The 25,443-nt window shown below is 42.8% G+C and overlaps 1 protein-coding gene and 1 pseudogene across 1 annotated transcript in view; one reads left to right on the forward strand and one right to left on the reverse strand.

The window, feature by feature from the left end:
• Positions 1–25,443, reverse strand: part of ANOS1 (anosmin 1) — a 192,454-nt gene that overhangs the window by 151,545 nt on the left and 15,466 nt on the right. The window contains exon 2 of the mRNA XM_030837319.3: positions 3,772–3,819. Coding sequence (XP_030693179.1) covers positions 3,772–3,819 — 48 coding nt within the window. The remainder of the gene's footprint in view (positions 1–3,771; positions 3,820–25,443) is intronic.
• Positions 15,993–25,331, forward strand: LOC132594585 (histone deacetylase complex subunit SAP25 pseudogene; annotated as a pseudogene).

Consider the following 25,443-nt stretch of genomic DNA (forward strand, 5'->3'; position numbering starts at 1 on the left):
GAGACTTTATGGGCTACAAAGATGGAAATATTTACTATCTGGCCTTTAACAGAAATTGTATATGACGTGGACTTCCCTGGTGGCGCAGTGGTTAAGAATCCGCCTGCCAATGCAGGGGACATGGGTTTGAGCCCTGGTCCGGAAGATCCCACATGCCGCGGAGCAACTAAGTCCATGCGCCACAACTACTGAGCCTGTGCTCTAGAGCCCACGAGCCACAACTACTGAGCCTGCGTGCCTAGAGCCCGTGCTCCACAACAAGAGAAGCCACCACAATGAGAAGTCCGCGCACTGCAACGAAGAGTAGTCCCCGCTCGCCGCAACTAGAGAAAGCCCGTGCACAGCAACGAAGACCCAACGCAGCCAAAAATAAATAAATAAATAAAAATAAAGAAATTGTATATGATGAGCATTAGAATTCCTAACATATAATGAGCCCCTGAAAAGGTGCTTGGCGCATACCACATGCTCGGTAAATTATATGTTTATTTTCCTTCATATAATAAAGTAAAACTGCTGAGAATAGGAGTGTGTTCTTCAATTCCTTTATAACTCGCAAAATGCACAGACCAGGGTTCTTCAACCTCCCTCGGCACCACTGAGCTTGGAGCTTCTTCACTGTGAGGGCGTCCTGTAGTTTGTCAGCATTCCTGACCTCCACCCACTAGATGCCAGTAGTGACGACCAAAAACGTCTCCCGCCATTGCCAAATGTCCCCTTGGGAGCAGAATCGCTCCAGCTTGAGAACCACTGGCCTCAAACCATGCAGGACAGTAAGTCACTGCTCTACATCATCTAGGAGCTAAATGATGCCAAAGACCCCTGACTTCATAGTACTGGCTTCATTATAGGAGGAAGATTTTCCTAATTAATAATAAATAATCATGCTAAGTTACATGGATACAAAATGGATTATAACCTTTTTCCTGAAGGTAATACAGTAATGACGTACTTTGGGGGAGGAAGAAAATGTACTGTATGGACTTCATTCATGGATTCATTCACAAATATTTGGTGAGCAACTACTCTGTGCCAAACTCCATTCTAGGCTTGAAAATACCACAATGAACAAAGACAACTCAGTCGATGCCCCTCGGAGCTTACTTTCTGGTGAAGGAGACAGACTCTCAGAGATAAAGGAACAACTGTATAATGTCGTGCGGGTATAATAAGGCCGAGGAAGTGTGTAAATGGGTGGGAGGTGACCTGGGAGGGCAAGGCTGAGAAGGTGGCATTTGTGCTGAGACGTGAATGGGGTGCGGTGAGCTGGGTGACTGCGGAAGGAGCCTTCTGGTGGAGGGAAAAGCAGGCTTGATGGGGGTAAAGCAGAGGAGAAAGTTGGAGAGAGAGCACAGGCAGACAAGACAGGGCCGATGTTTTAGACTGAGTGAGGTAGGAAGATATTAAAAGGTGTGAGGCAGACAGCAGCAAGATTCAGCTGATATGTTTAAAGGGTCTTTCCAGCAGCTACGTGGGTCGAGTAGAAGCTGGGAGACCCAAGAGGATGCTCCTGGATGGGTCCAGGCAAGAGATGATGGCAGATTGGACAAGGCAGGCAGTTAGATGGGAAGAAGAACTCACCTTCTGGAGGGATCCTGAAGGTGATGGGCTTTGCAAACACAACGAGAACTAATTAGAAAGTGTGTACTTTCTATAAAATATTATGTAAACTTTATCTTTTAATATATATTCAGAAAATTATATCATCAGCATCATTTCTTGATTTGATGAGGTGTTTTTACTCTTCTGTCCGAATATTTGCTCAAAACGTTTTTTCAAGTTGTTGCTCTCTATACAACACAGCCTAGGAGATGGCATTCCAAACTTTAGTTTACCTCTACTGATTTGCTGAGTGATTCCAGGACATTATGCAATACGTATGTGCCTGAATTTCCCCATGTGTAAAATGGAGTTACCACTGCTCACCCTTCACCTCATTAAGCTGAAAAGCAAAGGAAAAGCCTACACAATGCTTCATGAATCTCAGAAGAAGTGCAAACTGTAATTATCTGCAAATGTATCCCATGGTGATAATATCCAAAAGACATAAACTTTGATTAACATGTAAGATTCATCCCCAAGTATTCGGACTAAAGACAACCCTTAAATTTATGTTGGCTTTGTAATATATTTCAAAGTTTCTGTTGAAGTTATCTATGACTTACTGATTCATTTCTGCTTTCAGGCAAAAGGAATTGATTTCTTTTCTTGTCAAGTTCAGTCTCTCAGGTCAGCCTTGATCATTCAATTACAAAACATGGTTTAACAATCTGTATTCCCTAGGGCTGCAATGTTCTTTAATTAGGATATTTTAAAAGCAGTTTAAATGAACGTGTCCCATTCAAATTTCAAGTGTAAAAAAAAATTAATTTCTTGATGGCATAAGGAGAAAAGAGGTGCTTGTGAGAAATAATACTGATACAACAAATTATCATTCAAGTAATACCCAACTAACAAAACTGGACAAAAATACTACTTATGAAATTTAGTCAGCCTCATAGCCATACATTCATACACACACACACACACACATATATATCCTCTCCTGCAGTGATGACATAAACAAATTACCCAAAACACCAATTGAAGAACAATGAATATAATAGATAACCAGAAAATATCTTATCAGAGCAAATATGTATGATATTATATAAAAAGAGTTAAAGGATCATAAACCAGACATTTCATTTCTGCCCAGGATCCAGAGAGTCAGAACTAAGCAAAGTTTGTTTTCACCAAATAATTTCACATTCACATAAATAATTCTGTTCTGTTTTTAATAACGCTCATGCGGATTAAATGACACAACGCATGCATGAATGTCAGAATGTATCATTATAGTGAAGTTTTAGGTTTAGGAACATTATTCTACAACCGTTTACTTTGAGATAATTTGTTTGAAAGACCTTTCAAACTAATAATGTGCTTCATAAATATGCTGTTTCATATTATTGTGCATTTGCTCAGATGAAATTTTGGTTGTAAAATCAAGGAATGCTTCAATTTTCGGTCTAATAGTCGTAACCATGAAAGAAATCTCATCAAACGCTATTACAATCCCAAAGTGCTGCAGTATTGATAGCAAGTTTCAACTTTATTCACTTATATAATCTGAATAAAACCGACTTTGAGACTGGAGCTGAAGCATATACGTACATATATACTCTCTCTATAAACATATAAATATATTTAAAGATGGTGATGTTTGGGGACTGAGGTAAGAAATCTATGCTATGAAACCTATGAATGAGTATAATGATAACTTGAGAGCATGTGTGTGCAACAAGAAGTACTCAAAGATAGAAAAGAGACTGCTTCAAGAATCCGATTAGCGAATGAGCAATTCCCACACACAAACACAATAAACGCATACAAAACAACTTAGGTGTAAGGAGAATGCATGAAATCTTCTCGTGTAATCAGAAGATGTTTTCTCCTTAAAAATACTTTTGATTGAAATAATTAGAGAATGAGGAGAGAAATAAGGTAGTATCAGTAATGTCGATATATGTATCTTGATTGCAGTGGTGGCTACACTAACTAAGTCCACACATGTGATAAAATCTCACAGAACTATATACATACGTTGTACTGAGGCGATTTTCTGCTTGTGATAGTGTTCTACATATACGTAAAGGGTAACCGCTGGTGGGAAATGAGTGAAGAGTACATGTGATCTCTCTGTACTAGCCTGGCAACGTCCTGTGACTCTAACAGTTGTTACAAAATGAAACGTTCTTTAAAATACTGATACAGTTGTAGGGAACGTACCTTAGAACACTGCTTGTGATTCTGGCACCAAACCAGGGAACCGTTGTTCTGCAAAAAGAAAAAGAAATATTGACTCATTAAATAATTTTCTATTTGAAATCTACATACACCTGTGTGTATTAATATAATTTTAAAATACTTGCATTAATGAAAGACCAATTTTGCCACCCTGATATATGTCCCTCTTCCTAAAACAGGATATCATTTTTTGCCCTTGACTTTATGATACAAATACATATGAAATAATGAAGATTTCAAGGTGTTTCAAAAGGAAAAGTGTCTGAGCCGTCTCTCGGGTGTGCTGAGCAACAGAATACAGACCAACAGGAAAATGACCGCTAGACGGTTCTTCTATAGTAAGTAGCTGTGGTAAATTTACAAGTTGGCATCCTGGAGGCTTTCAATTTTAACCAATTCAGTAATAAGTGTTTGAGCCTGGACGTCAAATCCCATGGGAAAAACCTCCTCTTTCCCTTTCACTGGGATGTGTGACTCTGGACAAGGGAATTACTGTGTCTGTCCCTCAGTCTGTATCTGTCTGTAAAGCATAAGGACAATATCTCCTGCATGAGGTCAGTGGGATAACTAAGTGAGACACAATCTACTTCACACAGCTTGACAGTTACTCAACATGTACCAAATACTAGGACTAGGATTTATTTGTTTATTAAAATTTATTTTATTGAACTATAGTTGATTTACAATGTGTTAATTTCTGCTGTCCAGCAAAGTGATTCAGTTATATAAATATATACATTCTTTTTCATATTCTTTTCCAGTATGGTTTATCACAGGATATTGAATGTAGTTCCCTGTGCTCTACAGTAAGACCTTGCTGTTTATCCATTCTCTATATACAATAGTTTGCATCTCCTAACCCCAAACTCCCAATCCTTCCCGTCCCCAACACCCCTCCCCCTTGGCAACGACAAGTGTGTTCTCTATGTCAGTGAGTCTGTTTCTGTCTTGTAGATAAGTTCATTTGTGTCACATTTTAGATTCTACATATAAGTGATATCCTGTGGTATTTGCCTTTGACTTACTTCACTTAGTATGACAATCTCTAGGTCCACCCACGTTGCTGCAAATGGCATTGTTTCCTTCTTTTTTATGGCCGAGTAGTATTCCATTGTATACATGTACCACATCTTCCTTATCCATTCATCTGTTGATGGACACTTAGGTTGCTTCCATGTCTTGGCTATTGTAAATAGTGCTGCTATGAAGATAGGGGTGCGTGTATCTTTTTGACTATAGCTTTGTAGGACTATGATTTATTCCCTAGTATTTGAATTCCTGCTTGAAACTTGTCATTCCACATGACTAAAATTTTGGTGATGGTTGGACTGTGATATTTACATCAGATTGTTCTAGGCTGGCGTGGTTGTAACAGATAACAGAAACAGTCATCCAAAAATTAAGATGCTGTGGCCTCCTGTTCTTTGAAGTTCAAGGTTGGGTATGAGATAAAGTAGTCCATTTCCTGTATATGAATGCCTAAGCTTTTAAGAACATCGGTATGAATAGAATAGTATCACCTTTGTTTGCAGTTAAAAGAACACTGAACCAATAATATATCTTTTGAAAAATACTCTTATTACACGTTTATTGATATATAATTCACAAACACAAAAGTTACTTATATAACTCAATGGTTCTCAGAAGAAAGGTTGTGCGACCATCACCACTAATTTCTGAACTTTCTCATCACCCCTGACAGAAAGCAGTACCCATTAGCAGTCCTTCCACCCAGGTCCTGGCCACCACGAACGTACTTTCTTTCTCTATAAATTTACCTACTCTGGACACTTGTTATAAACGGAATCATACAATATGTAGTCTTCTGTGTCCGACTTCTTTCATTTCATCATGTTTTACATTGTGTTAAATGATATACTATTTTTGCTTCATCCACATTGCCATATAGGTCAATACTTCATTCTTTTTCGTTGTCACATTCCATTGTACGGGTATTTGCTCTTCCATTCACAGTAATGTATCTTAATAATACAGGATTCCCCAAACCACTGGGTAGATCTCAACTGTTTAGGATTAGAAATTTTCCTCTCCTATCTAAAACTCACTCAGCTGTAGATCTCAGTCCCACAGTAAGGCTTTAGCTATGAAATCTCTGCACCATACGGCCCTAACTTTCCCCTTTACAGTCTTAACTCCCCCAAATTGCTGAATCTCTGCAATTTTAGATAATGCGGTATCAACCTACTCATCCCCTTATTAAGGTCCACACATCTTCAGGGGGCCCTCATCTCTCTCTACATATCAATGTTCATCAGTCCGACAAACAAGGGCTGAAGCTGGAGCAGTATATGAACAGCCTGGGCTGAGGTTAAGTATGATCTTTGGCAGGGTTGACATCAGAGAAATAATTAGATTGGGCAGAGGCCAAAGCTGGACCAACAGTGGACATGGTTTAATTACTGGAAATGACGTGTGAGTAAAAAGGGTGCAAGAAAGAGGGCATTATGGGCAAATTGGTGTTTCAGAAAAGGAGCCCTTGGCCTGGTGACAAACTCAAAGTTCACAGTGGGGGTTAGGCAGACTGAGCTGTCGGTCATAAACAGGGTGACAACTGCAACAAAAAGCAGGGGCCAAACGTTGAGGAGTATATTTTCACAGGAAAGCTGACAACAGGGTCCAGGGCAGCTTTGGAGAACGTCACCCTCATTGTCTTTTCCCGGAAGGCTCTTTGGTCCATGCGGGGTTGGGTCCCGCTGGGACTTCTGAGGACCACGTCTGTCAGAGAACATCCTGGCCCCAACTTGAGTGCTCTGTGCTCATAGCCCAGAGATGGGAACCAGTGGGGTTCCTTCTAAAGAGACTCAGGGCTGAAGTGAAAGGACGCCAATCTAAGAGACTAGGTCAGGGCCAGATCCTGACAAGCTCCTGCACCAGGTCTGAGGACCTTCTGCCTCCTCGTGTCAGGTCAGAGGGTCCGGCCCCTTGCTCTGGGAACCTTGACCTCGGACCAGCTTCCACCTCCTTCCCCTCCAGGTCTGCCTTTTCCTGGACAGATGGGCAGGACCTCTGGATGCCTGCCTCTGCTGCATGTGCCGCACAGCTCTTGAGAGATGTATCACACCCTCTCCTGCTGTAGCATCTGTTTTCTTTGATCTAAGCCTTAGCTCCTCAACTAGAGTGTGTGGTCCAGCAGACCGGCCTTCCTGTTTGCTCTCTGCTTCAAAGTTTCACAGTAGCAACTGGACCAGCTACTGATTCTCACAGAGGTGGCTTCCATCAAAGGCCATGCAAAGGTGACTGGGCCTGCAAAAGCAGGCGTGGTAACTGCTGCTTGCCCCCCATTAGTGGCTGACAAAATGTTACCCGTGGGGTAATATGCCACTGACCTGATTATTACCTATAACTATTACCATGATGACATGACTGGCCACATCTATATAGCAGGCACTCGCTCTGGTGTTGGACATATTCAGCCCCACATAACCATCCCGTATACGACACAAGTTTCATTTACCCATTTTCTACTTAAGAAACTGGGAGTCAAAGACGGCAACTAAAATACGGACATCCTGAAGCCAGTGGTTAAACTCAACCGTGAGTACCCCAGTGAGGAAAGCTGAGTGAGACACAGGGTGAGATTTACAGTGGGCTGTGAAGGAATCTCCAGGTTTATAATCTCGGAAGGAGAGCAGAATTGGTCCAGACAGTCCTGAACGCCGTAAGCTCAGAGAACAACAGATTGGATGGATGGGCTGGAACAGACAATAGGAGAGGAGGTTGGCTGAGTAGGTAGAAAGCAGATTACAGTGGATTTTGACTTACTGGAAATAAAATATTTTATTTAGTAAATGTCAGGGGGTTTAAAAAAGAAAATAGAGGATTCGATCTGTGAGACGCTCTGTTCATGGCACACCTTGGTTAGAATCCTTTTGCTCCCTTTGTAGAGGAAATGGTCCAACCTCAACAATAAAAGAATCCGGCAAAGACTGTCTTCAGCCGCCCAGCAAATGCAAACTCTGCGCCCCCTCCCATGCTGAAACACAGTGTTCCCTGTCCTATTGGCTCGAATACCCCAATAGCCACAAAGCCCATCTGTTGTCTACATTTTATTGGGAGTTAATATCAACGCATCTCCTCGACCAAAGCATTTTCATTTTAAGCACAATTTCCCATTAATCATCAAATGAAAAGCTGTCATTAGAAAGAAATATTCGGGGCAACAGCGAGCAGGCATGGAAGATTATTGTGATTATAATCATTTCTTTTTTCATTACTGAAGATAGTATGTCACAGTTTGCTTGGGAAGATTAAAAAGGTAATCCATGCAAAGTATTTAGCAAAATATTTGGCACAGAGTTAGATATAAAAAAATTTTTTTTTTAAAGGCCATTGTGATTATTGACGTTACTTCCTTTGTTTGCCATTATGTTTGTTCTGAGGAGTGCAGGAGTAATCCTGGACTTACAGTCTCCCAGCTCCTGTGTGTAACACTCATCCTAGGCTAACCGGTTCCATCTTATTAGTGAGGCTTGGGGGGTGCGAGGGGGGCGGGGGGAATTATCATGGATTTTTCCCTGGGTGGTAGCAATTTGCCAATGTTTGCCAATGTGATGAGACGGCAATTGCTCTAACTGCCTTTAATTGGCCATTTGTATTTCCTTTACGGTGAACTGTCTGTGCGTTTTACCATTTCTATTTTGGATGGTTTACCCTTTTCTTAGCAACTGCAGCAGCTATTAGTACCAATTAGACTTAATAATAACTTGTCTGTAATAGGTGTTGTAAAATGTTTCCAGTGCATCACTTGTCTTTTGAATTTATTCATGGAGTTTTCTCTCTGCAGAAATTTTCTACACACACACACATTTCCACCCTATTTCCTTTTTGGGTTTTGGGTTTCCTATTGTTCTTAAAACAATCCCCCCCCCCATGTCAAGGTATTGCAGCTGCCCTATGCCTTTGCCTTTACCAATCACCATCGGCCATACATACAATTTATCCCTACAAAGAACTTCTACGAACCCTGCCTAATGGCATCAAGGATGTCTATAAGCCCCTGAGTAACTCCAGCCACTGTGTTTGGGCCAGGTGTGCACGTACACTGCACCATCCACCTACGCTGCTTACCTGCTCTTACCTCTCTTTGAGCAGGAAAGCAATGGAAAAAAACAAGAATCCGGTACATTTCAACATCCCGCCTGGGGGAAGTTTTTAGTTGCATTACAATAGCCTTCACCACTAAAGCCAATTGACAACAACAATAAAAAAGTCTCGCTCTGGCTAAAAGCCAGCAAAATAAAGAGACAAAGTACATTAGGCATGAAAGACATTTGCCTCTAGAATCATCATTGTAACCTCCAGGTAGGATCAGACAGCGGGACTTTTGTAATTATCTCAAGATTATATCCTGTATTTTATTGGTTTAACTAGATCAAACATGAATGCCACTCAATCCAACTTTCAAAGAGTCTATATAAAGTTCAATCAACTGCACCCAGACACTATTTCAATGATATTTTCAAAGTCCCTCCATTTCTAGCCTTTTGATTTTTTCCTTTAAGAAAAATAATTCTTCAAAAGCTTCAAGTAAACACTTCACTCAAAGACGGCCCTCAAGGGAAGGATAAAGAGAGATGAAAACTAGTTATCTAGATACAACCATCTGCAAAGAAAACAGAGAATTAGGACAGATCCCACTTGTTTTTTTAGCATAAGCGGGGAACGGTGTGGAAGAGCCCCAAGGCCTGAGCAGTGGGCAGTTTCGGAAACTCAGACCTGAGTGACTGCCCAACAGCAGGACAGAACATTTGAGTTGAAACCGTTCCAGAAAACCCACAATAGACCTAAACTTTACAAATCAACCCTATGAAACCACAAGTAACTAGCTGTGACTCCATCGACGATTTTCATTTCATGTTAAATGTAAAGTTTCTAAAATGAAGGCATAGATTAAAATTTAGCAGCTCATTTTCATCCAGAATATTTTCCTATTACTTTGGAATTGAGAAATAAAATAGTTGATTTCGTTTGTTGTTATAAGGATATTCCTTTCTATCGTCGATACACTCACAAAGTTTCTCACGCATTCCACAGCAGCTAACAGAGGGGTCCAGGACACTTAAATTGACACTCAGCATTTCCATGGCTCAAAATATTTTTTAAAATGAATCTTTGCTAGTGGTCATCACAACGATACATTCATTCAAAATATTTCTCAGGAAACTTAAATGCATATTGCTAAGCGAAAGAAGTCAGTCTGAAAAGGCTACAGTATTGTATGATTCCAACTCTATGCCATTCTGGAAAAGGCAAAACTATGGAGACAGTGAACGGATCAGTGGTTGTCAGAGGCTGAGGGGAGGGAGGGATGAACAGACAGAGCACAGAGGAGTTTTAGGGCACTGAACCCACTCTGTATGATACTGTAATGGTGGATACATTATACATTTGTCCAAACCCATAAAATGTACAAGAGCGAACCCTGATGTAAACTACGGACTTGGGGTGATGATGACATGTGGATGAAGGGTCGTCAAGGTAGCAAATGTACCACTGTGGGGGAGGGTGATAACAGGAGAGGCTGTGCACGTATAGGGCCAGAGGGTATATAGGAACTCTTTGTATTTTCTGCTCAATTTTGCTGTGAACCTACAACAAAGTCTACTTAAAAGGTAAAAAAAGCTCTGTGTTTACATCTGTTGTTTAGAGGAGGAGTTCTTTCACATGTTATGGACCATCCTCAGTAAATAAACAGCCTTTTCATTAACCAGTCCCCCTAAAAAATTTCCCTCTGAATTCTACCAATCTCTCAGAGTGAACTGAATTCCACAGGAAAACAGTATCTGACCGTACAAATACACCTCTCCAGACACCCAGCCCTCCCCTCTGGCCCCCACCACTGGAATGCAGGGCCCCGCCAGGTTCTTTGCTTCACTTCCTCACACCTGGCAAGCTTGTCCAGGAACGAGAACCTCTGTAAGTGCTGTCCTCCCACCCAGAACTTGTCTCCTCCCCAAGTCGACTCCCATGCACCCTTCAGGTCACTGCAAGTGCCACTTCTTTCAGGAAGCCTTCCCTGACTACAACAGCTCCCCTGTTGCACATGCTCTGCGCCTCCCTGTACTTCTCTGCCGACGCATTCTACACAGTTGCCAAGTATAAACATATTCGTGTTCTCTTTCCTTAGTGATCATCACAACCACTCCCCACCTCGGCCCCGCCCATGACCTCCTTAAAGACAGAATGTGTCTATATCTCCCCCTCACCACTGGCTCCCTCATGATCTTAATGAATATTGACTGAATAAATACATGAATGGAATAGGGAGTCATACAAGTAAATTTAAACTTAATCATTAGATCATGAGGAACTGAAAAGAAGGAAATAAATAGATGGAGCTGAACAAATTTTTCATCTTCTCTGGGTGGAGCTTTTAGGAAATGGCCTCATTATTTTGTTTCCTGTAGAGTGTCCAAGAGATTGGGCCTGAGAATATGAAAATCTGAACAAAAACTTGTATTCAGAAGCAAGTACAAATTACTTAAGAAACAGTCATGCTAATTATCTTTTTATAGATGTAAATAAAGTCATCTAAAGAAAAATTTATAGAACAGCAAGGGCTCGACGATGCCATATGGGAAAACATTACTTTCATTAACACTTTACTATGAATTTTAATAAGGAATATGCTTACAAATTCTGTCTGTGGGAGAACACTAAATGAGGACGCAACTTTTACTACCTACTGTCTCTGACAGAATGCTGGGACCCACCACAGAATCGGAGATGCTAGCTTCTGTTAGCACACCTCAGGCAGTAGTCTTCCAACTGTAATCTCCTCCAAGAGGATGTGCTAGGTCTGAATTCATTCTTGCCACAGCTATGATTTGGGGTATGTATTCACTGAACCATGTTTGGTCATAAAATTTATATTTTCAGGAGAAAATTCTGGTAAATTGTGCATTCTCCACAAAATCACATAAAGCCCTGGAAGATTTCAAGACTGAATAAATGACTCGTGCCAAGAGAAATCCAACCTTAGGTAGGTTTAGAGGGAGCATGAAATGTAATAACTAAAATTTAGTAAATGACTCGTATTACAAAGTAAGGGAAGCACGAGCAATAGAGTACCTATATAAATTAAACAACTCCAGCACTGTTCTTGGGAAACCGAGAAAACAAAGAAACGTCGGTATAAACTTCATTCTCTTCCCAGCTCCTCCTTCACAGCAGGGACAAGAAACGGTGTCGATGAAGATGAATGCAGATTATAAAGGCAGGCGTATGCTCAGACATCACTCTCAAGTGTTTACTTCGCTGGTAAATTGTGTGGATTCTCCCAATTCCAGGAACCTCTCCCCAGGCCCCATACCTGCTTGTCTGGAAAGTAAACGCCTATGGAATAAAGGGCCCAGGCTGGCAGGGCAGAGGTACAAGGGTTCAGCAGGTAGGAATGACCATCTGCTTCGAAGTGCTGGAAGGGTTATCTCCAAGGTGGGTGGCTTGTGTCGGCCACACCCACTTCTGTTTCCAACCCTTACTTTGAAGGGTCCCTGACTTTAGTGTTGATCATTTGTTTGGGTCTCAGTGATGGTGAGAAAGACAAGACCGGGAAGAAGAGAAGGAGCCGTAGGGAAGGAAGTGGATGAAATAGGCAAGAAAGATAGAAAAGGTCCCGAAAGTCTGGGTTAAGTGGCATATTAAGTCCTTGGGCGTAAACACGAGATGCTAAAACCTCTCTAAAATTTAATATAAAAGCACATTTTGCTTTTGTCATCAAGAGGCGAAGGCAAATCTTCTGCATTCTTTAAGATGATTATAACCCAGCCACACTAAAGCCATTGGCATGAGGACTGCCTCTCAGCGGCCCCTTTGGTGGGCGCCTGAATGAAGAGGTGGTACTTTCTGACACTAGGAGGCTAGGCTCAGTTATGTAGCTTCAGCTCGGTCTCCATGGCAACCACCGGGCCGGCCCGTCCAACTTTGGATATGCAGTCCCCACTAAAATCTGAGTATCCCAGCTACACCTGCAGTCCACAGGAGTTAGAGACAAAGCACAGAAAGAAAGTCTGGTGGACACGAGGAGGCAATGAGCTCTGGAAACATGATTAATGACCAGGATGCACTTGTTTGGACCTAGAACATCCCCTTTCAACAACCTCAGGAAAAGTCCTGAGATAACACACCATGAAGACATAAAATCTGATTGTTTCTGAAGTCGGGGTGCTTCTTACCCCAACTGCGATGAATGTGCACCATCATTGCTGGCCAGGTGGCAGTCATGACATAGAGGTCAACACTTTACACATGTGAACTTGGTGGTCACAGTTGTGCACGCTATCACCATTTACACTGAGTTGTGTACCTTGTTGGTTCTATACATGTTGGGTTTAATTACTACTTAAAGTGTGACTTGAAAGATCAGAAAGAGAAATTAAAGAAACAATCCCATTTACCATCGCATCAAAAAGAATAAAACACCTAGGAATAAACCTACCTAAAGAGGCAAAAGACCTGTACTCAGAAAACTATAAGATACTGATGAAACAAAGCTGACACAAACAGATGAAGAGATATACCATGTTCTTGGATTGGAAGAATCAATACTGTCAAAAGGACTATACTACACAAAGCAATCTACAGATTCAATGCAATACCTATTGAATTACCAAAGGCATTTTTCACAGAATTAGAACAAAAAATTGTACAATTTGTATGGAAACACAAAAGGCCCTGAATAGCCATAGAAATCTTGGGAAAGAAAAACAGAGCTGGAGGAATCAGGCTCTCTCACTTCAGACTATACTACAAAGCTACAGTGATCAACACAGTATGCTACTGGCACAAAAACAGAAATATAGATCAATGGAACAGGATAGAAAGCCCAGAGATAAACCCATGCACATATGGTCACTTTATTTTTGATAAAGGAGGCAAGAATATACAATGGAGAAAAGACAGCCTCTTCAATAAGTGGTGCTGGGAAAACTGGACAGCTACATGAAAAAGAATGAAATTAGAACATTCTCTAACACCATACACAAAAATAAACTCAAAATGGATTAAAGACCTAAATGTAAGACCAGATACTATAAAACTCTTAGAGGAAAACATAGGTACAACACTCCTGACATAAATTGCATCAAGATCTGTTTTGATCCTCCTCCTAGAGTAATGGAAATAAAAACAAAAATAAACAAATGGTACCTCATTAAACTTAAAAGCTTTGCACAGCAAAGAACCATAAGCAAAATGAAAAGACAACCTCCAGAATGGGAGAAAATATTTGCAAATGAAGCAACTGACAAGGGACTAATCTCCAAAATACACAAACAGCTCATGCAGCTCAATAGCAGTAAAACAAATAACCCAATCCAAAAATGGGCAGAAGACCTAAATAGACATTTCTCCAAAGAAGACATACAGATGGCTAAAAAGCACGTGAAAATATGCTCATTGTCACAAGTTATTAGAGAAATGCAAATCAAAACTACAGTGAGGTATCACCTCATACCAGTCATCAAAAAATCTACAAATAGTAAATGCTGGAGAGGGTGTGGAGAAAAGGGAACCCTTCTACACTGTTGGCGGGAATGTAAATTGGTGCAGCCACTAAGGAGAAGAGTATGAAGGTTCCTTAAAAACCTAAAAATAGAGCTACCATAAGATCCAGCAATCCCACTCCTGGGCATATATCTGGAGAAAACCATAATTTGAAAAGATGCATGCACCCCAATGTTCACTGCAGCACTATTTACAATAGCCAAGACATGGAAGCAACCTAAACGTCCATCGACAGATGAATGGATAAAGAAGGTGTGGTACATGTGTACAATGGAATATTACTCAGCCATAACAAAGAACTAAATAATGCCATCTGCAGTGACATGGATGGACCGAGAGATTGTCATACTGAGTGAAGTCCGACAGAGAAAGACAAATTACCATATGATATCGCTTATACATGGAATCTAAAATAATGGTACAAATGAACTTATTTACAAAACAGAAATAGAGTCACAGATGTAGAAAACAAACTTACGGTTACCAAGGTGGAAAGAAGGGGAGAGGGATAAATTGGGAGATTAGGATTGACATATACACACAGCTATATGTAAAATAGGTAACTACTAAGAACCTACCGTATAACACAGGGAACTCTACTCAATATTCTGTAATGATCTATATGGGAAAAGAATCTAAAAAAGAGTGGATATATGCATATGTATAACTGATTCACTTTGCTGTACAGCAGAAACTAACACAACACTGTAAATCAACTATGCTCCAATAAAAATTAATTTTAAAAAATGTGATTAAAATAATTAGACTAAGATTTGACATTGAAAGGAAAAATTATTCTGTGCTCAGAAATGCAAAGACTAAAGAGGTGCAGCAAATATTCATTGGTGGAAAGACTGAACTTGCACATTTTCATATTTTCTTGTAACTAATAACTAATACTTTATAGGATTTAAGGAAGGAGTATGTCACAGGTAGATGAATCTGTGCTACACGTTCTTACTAATATATGAACAAAAGGATTCACAATCTCATGCAAAAATGCAAATGAAGGCGGAAGAAATCTCCAAATCTCCTGGACCAGATGAAAGCTGTTAACAAAGCAACAAGGTATTAGTGAGACCCAATGATGCTTCATAAATGACCATCATTAAACCATCTGTCATTATTCACAATCATTTTTTTAAAATCTTCGGGTTATGTAAAAATGGATGTTCTGCCCATGGCTTCTTAGATCCCGTGAAATCTTGTATACAGATGTATGTCAGCTCTCCACAAATCCCTTTCTCCTCCATACTGACATATCTTCATAGTTACTCTTCTGGGGACTATTCCCCCTTTCCCTAATCTGCAGCCAGGAAATAAGTAGTGAGCGATTTATTAAACTGGTAACTATTTTCCAGAGAGTCGGCCGGTGATGATAAGGAGCAGGGGATGGTCAGCGGATGTAGGAAGGTCTGCCCATACCACAAACACCGAAGGTAAACCCGACGTCAGCTCCTACGATGTCTACATGCGATGTGAGTACAGAATTTGTCCTGACGGGAAGTTGGGAGGAAGGGGCTTCCTGTGCCCTTCGTTCTTCCCAATGAGACCAGAACTGAGGAAACTTCCCACAAGAAGTGAGTGTAATGGGGGAGGGAATTTAAGGAGGAAGTGAAAAGCGCACTAGTTGCTGAAGGAAGACGAGAGTTGAAGTTGACCCGAGGCACACTCGGAGGATGGATGGACAGTTCAGACGTTTACCTGCGGCTGAGACGGTGGATTTACAGTCACACCGCTCCCTACAGGTGTGTGATCTTCCTGGCAGTACCCAACACTGAGCTGACATCCAAGCAGGCAGCTACTAGAGCCTGGCAGATTTAGAGTTAGAATTTTATAGCTAGAGAGTAGCCAAAGGGCAAGAAAATGAAACTACTGCGGGGAAAAAAAAAAGATTAAAATGATGCATCACGGGTCCTAGACAGGACTCAGCAGGAAGTTACAGGAAGGGTCAATGTAACAGTACTTTCAAACTTGCCTGGTTCAAGAATCACCTGGGAAATGTGTTAAACACAAAGGTTCTCAGGGACTGACTCGGCAGACCTAGACGCGACCCTGGAACCTGTAGCTTAACAGATGCCCCGAACGTTCCTTACAATGTGGCACATGTAGTAAACACTAGGCCAATAGGCTATCTCAACTTTGAGGGATTCCGGAATGAAGGTCTTGTGCTGAACGAGACAGAGCGCTTGTGCAAAGGAAATGAAAGCACTAAAATGGTAGGTGCTTGTGCTCAGCATGGAAAAGTGGAGTTTAAAAAGCATAAGACAGAAGCGTTCTGGTGGGTGAGAGCGCCAAGGTGTGCCAATGGTTGGAACTGTGGGAGAATTCTGTTCTACAAAATAAGAGTTAATTGTCTGTGGGAAATACTGCCATGGACCACCCAGATGGCCCCACATCCCAACCACGTGACTGAAGTGAACACGTTCCTGGCTCCTGAGAGTGTTGAGAGCTGGCAGCTCACGGCTAAACGCCCTCTCTCCCCGCCCAGAAGTGGCACTTGGTTGAAGAGAGCCGACCCGAGGCCACGTTCCTTCAGGGAGAAGCCCGTATCCAATGCCTGGTTGATGCTGGGGAACAAAGGCCCAACCTCGTCCCATTCAGGGTAACTTTCAAGGCACCCTAAGCTCCAGGGCGTGCGACGGGACCCGCGGTGGCTGCAGTTGCTCCGGCCCGCAGCCCGCCTCCACCTCCCGCTCCAGGCTCCGTCCACTTCCCCTGCAGGGCTGATCCTAAGAACACCACCCAGGAAGGTTCTGAGCTCAGATCTCAAAACCCCAGAATATGCTGCACGCATAACACCACCCGAGGAAAGCATGCATCTTGCCGTAGACATCGAGTGTGAGGGAATGCGCTTTCTCCAACGGAAGGGCTTCTGGGAGAAGCTAAGTCTCGACAAAGGCAAGCAGATATGAGGCGTATTTCTCGAAAACGATGAGGGGGGTGAAGAAAGGAACCCCATGGTGGGAAGGTGTTAAGAGCAGCACGGAAGTGTAGTCCCTCCAGTGCAGCAGAGGAAAGTGGGTTTATAGGAAAAGGCTGGTAGGGGGGTCAGCATTACAGCCCAAGGACACATCTGTTCATTTCAAGTCCCAACAAGATGCTCCTCGATCCACCAGGCTAGCTTAGGAGCCACCACAATTCCACTGCAGGTTAATACATCTTTCCTGAAACTAAGAGAATTGTGGTCTCTTGAGCACGTTCACCGAAGAACATATTGTTTTTCCAATACGTTTCCACTTGTTATAGGCAGCTGTGTTAATCTGCCCTTTTGAAAGCAACTTTCGTGTGAGGCTGTGTACCAAACAACTGAAAGGAACAGTGGAAATATTGTTTAAAAGACACATCAAAGTTCCTGTGAAGAGTTCAAACCATTATCAAAGGAGGAAAAAATGCAAGAGCAATGTGGAACAGCAATTTAGAAACGTAACTTTACGCAACTCTTCATTACATCTCTTACTATCATTCTCTGGAAAGACAGGGATGAGGTACATATTTACAACTCACTAAAGTATACTTAGCAACGTTAAATGACTAGGAATATTTAGGAGTCTTCTTAGGCCTTTTCTTTCCTTAATTGTTGTTGCTCTTGTTGCTGTTGTGTTTTTATCGTGGGATGTTTTAGACGTGAACAAAACAGAAAATTAGGAGAAATATTAACAGAATCTAAAGGGATGTAGTCAGCTACTAAAACAATGACTTCACAAGATCTCTGAGCTACAGAGGGATTCAATCTTGTCCTACCTGGGAAGGGTAGTACACAAAAGCCGCTCTTATTCATAAGCAATTGAAAACCAATTTATTATAGCAAAACTTATTGAGGGCTCTCCACCGTTCATCACATGAGACACGTGGGATCCCAGAGCTCTCTGAGACCTCCTTCAACATTACTGACAGTCACGTTCTGTGCAAAGCATTTGCATCAGTGGGCATTTCTGTCAATCCCTCTCTGTGAAAGTATAAGATCTATTCGACTAGGACCAAGCCTGCTGTCTACGTACAACCAGGACGAGGAAAGGGACCCAAAACATGACTGCAAATAGGCACTCAAAATGTTTGTAAACTGTAGAATTCTGACTCAGACGCTACCCTGTAATTACAAAACAGAGAAGACCTTTGAGGGTCATTTAATCCATCTTCTTGCTGAAAACAAGACACATGTAAGTCGTTAATGACATGCCACTGTCTTACAATACAAGGAACTTTCCGAAGGAAGGAGGTTACAGTGTCCCAGTAACACGTTACCCTGTCTCATCGACTCTTCCGTCCCTGAATTCCTATCTAAACCTCTCAAAACCATTACAGAGCAAAGGGGTAAGAAGTATTAACTTTTAGACCTTCTGCCTGCCAATATTTTATCCTCTAATTAACTTAACACCACTAATAACTCCAAAACATTTACTACACCTACAAAGAAAGGCCCAAACCACATGAGAAAGACGCAACACAGGGCCCATTCAGTCTGAGTCCTGAGACGGAAGGCCACAGAGATGTTTCTCAACCCCACGAAACTCAACGGCGGGACCAAGACAATGATGCAGACAGCCCGCATCTTGGAAGTGAACGTGAAATGGGGAACTTTTTGAGAAATGCCCACCAGTGTCTGAGGAGAAGGGAAAGTGCAGAATGGGTGGGGAGGGAGGATGTAAGTGTCCAGTGATGGCACTAAACCTCGGAATGACCATGCCTAGGACTGTCTCGCCACTTGGGTCACTCACTATCACAGATTTGAGTAACACATGAAAGCCATCAGCAATACTGGCAACGCCAGGATCTGAGGAAAATTCTAGATCATGAGAATTGGGAGAGTTAAGGGAGATTCAAGACCGATGCCCTCTCTTTAGAGACGCAGATAGTGGAGTCCAGGAAGTCTAAAAATATGTAACACATTGTTGATTCAAATCAAACTATTTTAATACAACGCACACCTCATGTGGAGTCAGAAGACCCTACTGAGCATCCCAGGTCACTTCTCCATCGTAAACTGTGAGCTCTCGGAAAAATTAGTTTCTTCTTTACTAAAATGCGAAGAAGAGTGTTTTTAGAAAGATCGTCGCAGAGACGTTTATGAAGACCCCTGGGATCATTTAAAGTCAAGACTACTGTCTAGCTGGCAAGATGCAAATCCATTGACAGGAGCGCTTTTCGCACAAGGAGCGACGCTTAATAACTTAGAAGAAGTTCACAGAGAGTTCTGGAGTCCTGCCTGGCTCATGTGATTGATTAACCGTGGAGAAGTCAGAATTCTAAGAGCGTTCAATAAGTTTTGATTTAATGATAAAGAAAACGACTTTCAACTGTTTAGGAATAAGGTCAGTCGTGAACTTCTATATCATTTGGTTGCTTGGAATCTTCGCAAACGCACGAGGTCCACGCAAAGCATAGATCAGACCAGCACTTCAATGCAGAGCTGCACTAAATTAAAGTCATAACTCATAACCCCATTTGGGGGAACATTAAAAATCTGATAACAACAAATACTATTTCTTTGGGGGTCCTGGACCCAATTCCAACATGTGTGTTGCAGGGGGGAGGGTGGTTTCTCCCACTGAGCAATTCTTGCACATCAACAGGGTGATTCAATTCGGACACTATCTACCCTGACACAGCGCCAGATGCCACGGGATAAGGGCTCAGTCCCACTAGACTGCCCCCCGCCTTCAGATGCCAACAGCAAGCCCAGGCTATCACCTGAGCTTCTGACCAACAAACTACAGACTGGCGGTTCCAACAATCCCTCCTTGGCTTTAAACGCCAGTTGCAAGTCCAAGTTGTTACCTGTACTTGGGACCAACTGGCTATAAATAGTGGTTCCCATGACCCCTTCTTGGGTTTAATCTGCTAGAGTGGCCCACAGAATCCACAGGAACATTTTACTGCCTAGATGACTCGTTTATTATAAAAGGATATAACTCAGGAACAGCCGGATGGAAATGAAGCACAGGGCACGGCATGGGGAAGGGGCACAGAGCTTCCGCGCTCTCTCCAACCTCAACCCCCTCCCAGCACCTCCACGTGGGCACCGACCCCAAACCTCTCTGAACCCCATCCTTTTGAGTTCTTACAGAAGGCTTATTATTATTACATAGGTGTGATTAAATCCTGGGCCACTGGTGACTGATCCAACCTCCAGCCCACCTCCCCTCCCAGGATGTCTGAAGGGGGCGGCAACCAACCCCCTTCTTTAGACTACCCAGGAGCTTTTCAAAAGTCACCCCGTTCTCGTTAACGTAACAAAAGATACCTTCATCGCTCTTATTACAGGAAATTGCAAGGATTTTAAGAGTTGTGAGTCAGGAACCAATGGGTGAAGACCAAATACATAATATGAGAAATACTCTGGTCACCTGAACAACCAAATACATCTTCTTATAAATCACAGTATCACGCTATTCCTAACAGCATTTAAAACTCAAAATGAAACCCAGTGACAAGAAGCTTCCTAGTGCTGCTGTAATAAAACGCCACACACTAGACGGTTTAAACAACAGAAACACATTCTCTCACCCTCTGGAGGCTGGAGGTCTGAGATCAAAGTGTCAGCAGAGCCAAACCCTCTCCGAAGGCCCTAGGGGAGAATCTGGTCCATGCCCTTCTCTGAACTCTTAGCCGTTCCTTGCTTTATGGTCAAACTGAGTCCCCCTAAAACCGAGTTCCCCTGCCAGGTATAAAATTAACCTCTCTATCCAAGACTTTATTCCCTTTCTTGTCCTGTCCCTGTTCCCATCAGGGCCGAGGAGTAGCAAAGAAAAGGGGGGACTGAAACTGAGCAGGACCCTGCAGGGTCCCCCCTGGCACAAAAGCCCCTCCGTGTACCCTGTTTCTTGTTTACAGAAAAAGGCTTTAGTCTTCTAGGCCTTCCCTAAGTCCTAAAGAGCAGACTTAAGTAGTTACTAATTAGGGAAGTGAGGGAATGCAGAAACATAGGAAAAGCAGTTAAGCAAAAAAAGTAATGATAGCTTAAACAATAGTTCAGCATAAAACAGAGTCCGAGTTGCTCCCCAAGGAACATACATAACCATCTGACACACATCTTTGAGCTGTTCTTCAGAAACTAAGGCTCCCACCCGGGTGGAAGATAGTGATTACATACAGAGCACAAGACCCAGTCTGGTTGGAACCACCACCAACCAATCAGAAGAAAGTCATGTACCCTGCAACCCTCACCCCAAATGATGCCTTTAAACCCCCCCTCCGAAAGCCACCAGGGAGCGCGGGTCCTTTAAGCGTTAGCTGCCCGTTCTTGCAAATCCAATCGTCACACAGTTTTCTACCTGTGTCCTCACATCTATGCGTGTCTGTGTCCAAATTTGCCCTTTTTATAAGGACACCAGTCATATCGAATTAGGGGCTAATCCTACTCAAGTATGACCTCATCTTAACCAATTCTATCTCCAACAACTCTATTTCCACGTAAGCTCATTTTCTGAGGTACTGGGGGTGAGGACATCAGCATATGGATTTGGGGGGTGGGGGACACAGTTCATCCCATAACAGTGACTAAAACTAAATCAAAGCCATGGAAGGAATGCTATGTTGTTTCAACCAAACCCCAACCTCCACCCCAACTGAGAATCTGCCTTAATATTTTCATGCAGTTTTTCCACTTACTTCAAAAAATCACTGTCGGGGTTTATTCCCTCACTTTGACCTCCCTGCCACCTCCCGGCATCGGTCAGAGCGCAGTGTCTCTGTACGTCCCATCTTCTCTCCATCTCGCCGCCAACGATGACCGGTCCCTCGTGTTTTACATAAAGTACTTAAGGCATACGCTTGCATCATAAGGAGACAACTGTTAACCATAGAGTAGACTCTTTAGGATCAAGCCGTCCAGTCTGGGGTGAAAACAGCCCTCTTAAAGAAGCAACCACACAGTCACAAGGAGATGATGTGGGCATGCCCCGCATCTGCCCTCCCCCAAGGGGAACCAGTCCGTTCTATGGTGCTCTTTCTACCCTGTCCAGACCCCCCAACGTCATGTTCTTGAATTCATTTCATAACAAATCTTGCCTGCGAATGACTTTTGCTCTCTAAGGTCTTTGTTAAGGCGTCTTCCCCCTATACCTAGATCTCCTGAACACATATGGTCAGAGGAAGCAGTGATGGGTTTCTTCCCCCATCAACAGATTGGAGCCGTGACCCATGTTTCCAAAGAGATGACGGCCAGCAGAGACTCCAACCCTCTCCCTAGACAAGTGACTGTTTTGAAACTGTGCCCTCAGTGACATTCCTGCTGAGGAAGCCACCACCGACTCCTACTTAATCAGCTAAATCTTAATAAATGTTATGTAACTTGGAACGAAGGAGGAAGGTTGGTCAGAAGAGGAATGTTGCGGTCAGGGGGCAGAGAACGTAAAGTTTCCATGCTAGAACGTGGCACAACTTACCAAGCAGAGAAGGACCCTAGAGAGAAGCCCCAGAGCATAAATAACCCTACATCAGTGGTTCTCAAAGTGGGGTCCCGGGACCAACAGTGTCCGCCTCAGCTGGAAGCTTGTCAGACATGCACATCTAGAGTCTGACCCGAGACCCACAGAATCAAAAGCTCTGAGGGTGGGGTGCAGTGAGCTGTGTTTTAACAAGGCTACCCACTGATTCTGAGGCTTGCTGAAGCTAGAGAACCTGGCTGCAGAGGGAGGAGGACTGTTGGTCGTACTTTGCTACACAGGACTTCATGGAATCCCACTCCAAGTGTCGCTTCCTTCTCTCTCTCCACGTTACCACGTAGAGTCCTGAGTACTTCATCCAGCTCTTCAGGTATCTCATAGCATTCTGGGTACTGAGACATACTATCCTCTTTATCAAATAATAAATTGATCTGTGGATGTCTGTGTGTGCGTGTGTGTGTGCGCGCGCGCCTGAGTCTCCACCAACTCCAAGTCCGTTTCTGCTTCTGAGCCTGAGGGCCGACACTACCTCGGGGAGCACGAATCACCCAGGGCAATGATCCCCAGCAGGTCCAGGCCACGCTGGCCTCCACTGTGTCTCGGCCTCACCTCAGTCTCTGGGTATCTTCATAAAATAAACAACTCGAGGAAAATGCTATGCACTGACTGGGACAACAGTGAGGAGGAAAATCACAGCAGTCTTTAAAGACACTCTCAAGTCCCCTATTATTTTTCAAAATAGATGCTTGGCAGCTGTGAAACTTGACAGGGGTGATCCTGCTTCATAATAAGCAGTTCCCGAGAGACTCATTACGGCCTGGTTTCTGGTGTGTTGACCCGCAGAGGCTAAGGATTAATTTTAAATTATCGAGCTAATTACTCAGAATCATTAATAGTAACCAGAGACAATGTGTTGCCAGATAACATGAACTGGATACATGAACTGGATTCTATTGCTATTATCACTACAACCATTTAAAAAATGTTACTTGAAAAAACACACAATGCCCCGTAAATGAAAACTATTTGCATTCCTACACAAGAGCTTAGTAACGCGTTTTGGAACACACTCGACAAATCCTAGAAGGACTTATTTTAATACTAAAGCAAAGTCTACCCCCTTGATACACACATATTGGCTGGAAGGCTCAGGATGTAGTTTAGTTGACTTTCATTTGTAGTGGAGAAAACATAAGCAGGAAAAAAGAATTACTAGAGATACATGGTTTTCCCATTCTAATCGCCTTTACTAAGTCAGATTTTTGTCACATGGTTTTCTTGTGATATATGCTTCTTCATTGTGCTAATTTATGCTATTCACTAGACAGTACAGAATAATTAATCAAACTAATACAGAACACCTCATAGTACATTATCCCCTGACTTATATGATATTCTAGCCCATTCATCATGATTCTGGGTTATTTTAATATGAACTTCAAAAAAAATAGCATGTTTTAATGAGAGATCACTTGAGAAAACATGATGAATTAAATGGGATACAAGAGAAAGCTCGATAACCCCAAGAAAAGACCTCGCTTTGCAAAAATAAAAACAGTCAATTTCAAGAAAAATATGTTATCTGCAGAATTATAAGCACCCAGCATCTGGGAAGCCAGCTATGTTTTCCTAATAGAATAGATGACCTAGGATTCAACGGCCTTTTCTACTTACACAATACCTATCCTGGATTTCAAATTTCAATTTAAAAATCTACTTAAGCTATTCCCATGCATCATACGGGAAGAGAAAATCTTTAAGTGACAAGAGCATATAAGACATCTGAATTTCATTCACTTAGAACTAAGAACTTTCGGAGAAACTTCAAAGAGTTTTTTAAATTAAAAACTTAAATTTTAAAACATTTATTTTAAAAAAGTTTTAATTTTTTAGAGCAGTTTAGGTTCATAGCAAAACTAAAAGGCACAGAGATTCCCATCCACCCCCTGTTCCCCCATACACATAGCCTCCCCCATTATCAACATCCCAATCAGTGGCACATTTGTTACAATTGATGAAGCTACACTGAAACATCATTATCACCCAGAATCTATAGTTTACATTAGAGTTCACCCTTGGCTGTATAGTCTATGGGTCTGGACAAATGCATAATGACATATCCATAACTATAGTATCATACCTTGTGCCATCCCTCATTCTGGCCTCTGGATGAAGTAGCCTCAGGCAGAGGCCTCAGGGCCAGTCTAGCAGGACATTAGAGTGGAGAGAGCCACCCAGGGATGCAGGGTTCCCAGTCATGTGCTGTGAAGATGTCTTTCTTTCTGACCCTCCGCTGCCCTGTGGGCAGTGTGTTCCCCTGCACCTGTCTCAGGCCCCTCAGCAGGTGATGGGCTCTCTGAAGCTGGTGGTCTCACCCCCAGTCATGTCCCCCTGGGTCCTCCCCACTCCATCCTCTGGCTGCCTGGCTCAGTGGGCGTGAGCTGATCGCCCTCACTGGCCTCCTGCAGATGAGCCAGGGGAAACCAAGACCCAGGTCCCTGGAGGGCTCCCATGCCCCCTGCTGGCCCCCCAGACCCTGCCTCTGACCACCCAGGTGCCAGTGGTGGCCAGAGCCGTTCTCACTGGGTGGACCCATCTCTCCCACGGGCCCCAGACCACCAAGGTCCATAGCCCCCCTGGGGGCAGAGTGGGCCCCCTACTTCCCCAGGCAGGTTCTGTTGACAAGAAAACAATGTTGGTTCCCCAACAACCGAAAAAAATCCTCTGTGCCCCACCTATTCAT

This window comes from Globicephala melas, chromosome X, assembly GCF_963455315.2.
Source record: "Globicephala melas chromosome X, mGloMel1.2, whole genome shotgun sequence".
Classification (NCBI taxonomy): domain Eukaryota; kingdom Metazoa; phylum Chordata; class Mammalia; order Artiodactyla; family Delphinidae; genus Globicephala; species Globicephala melas.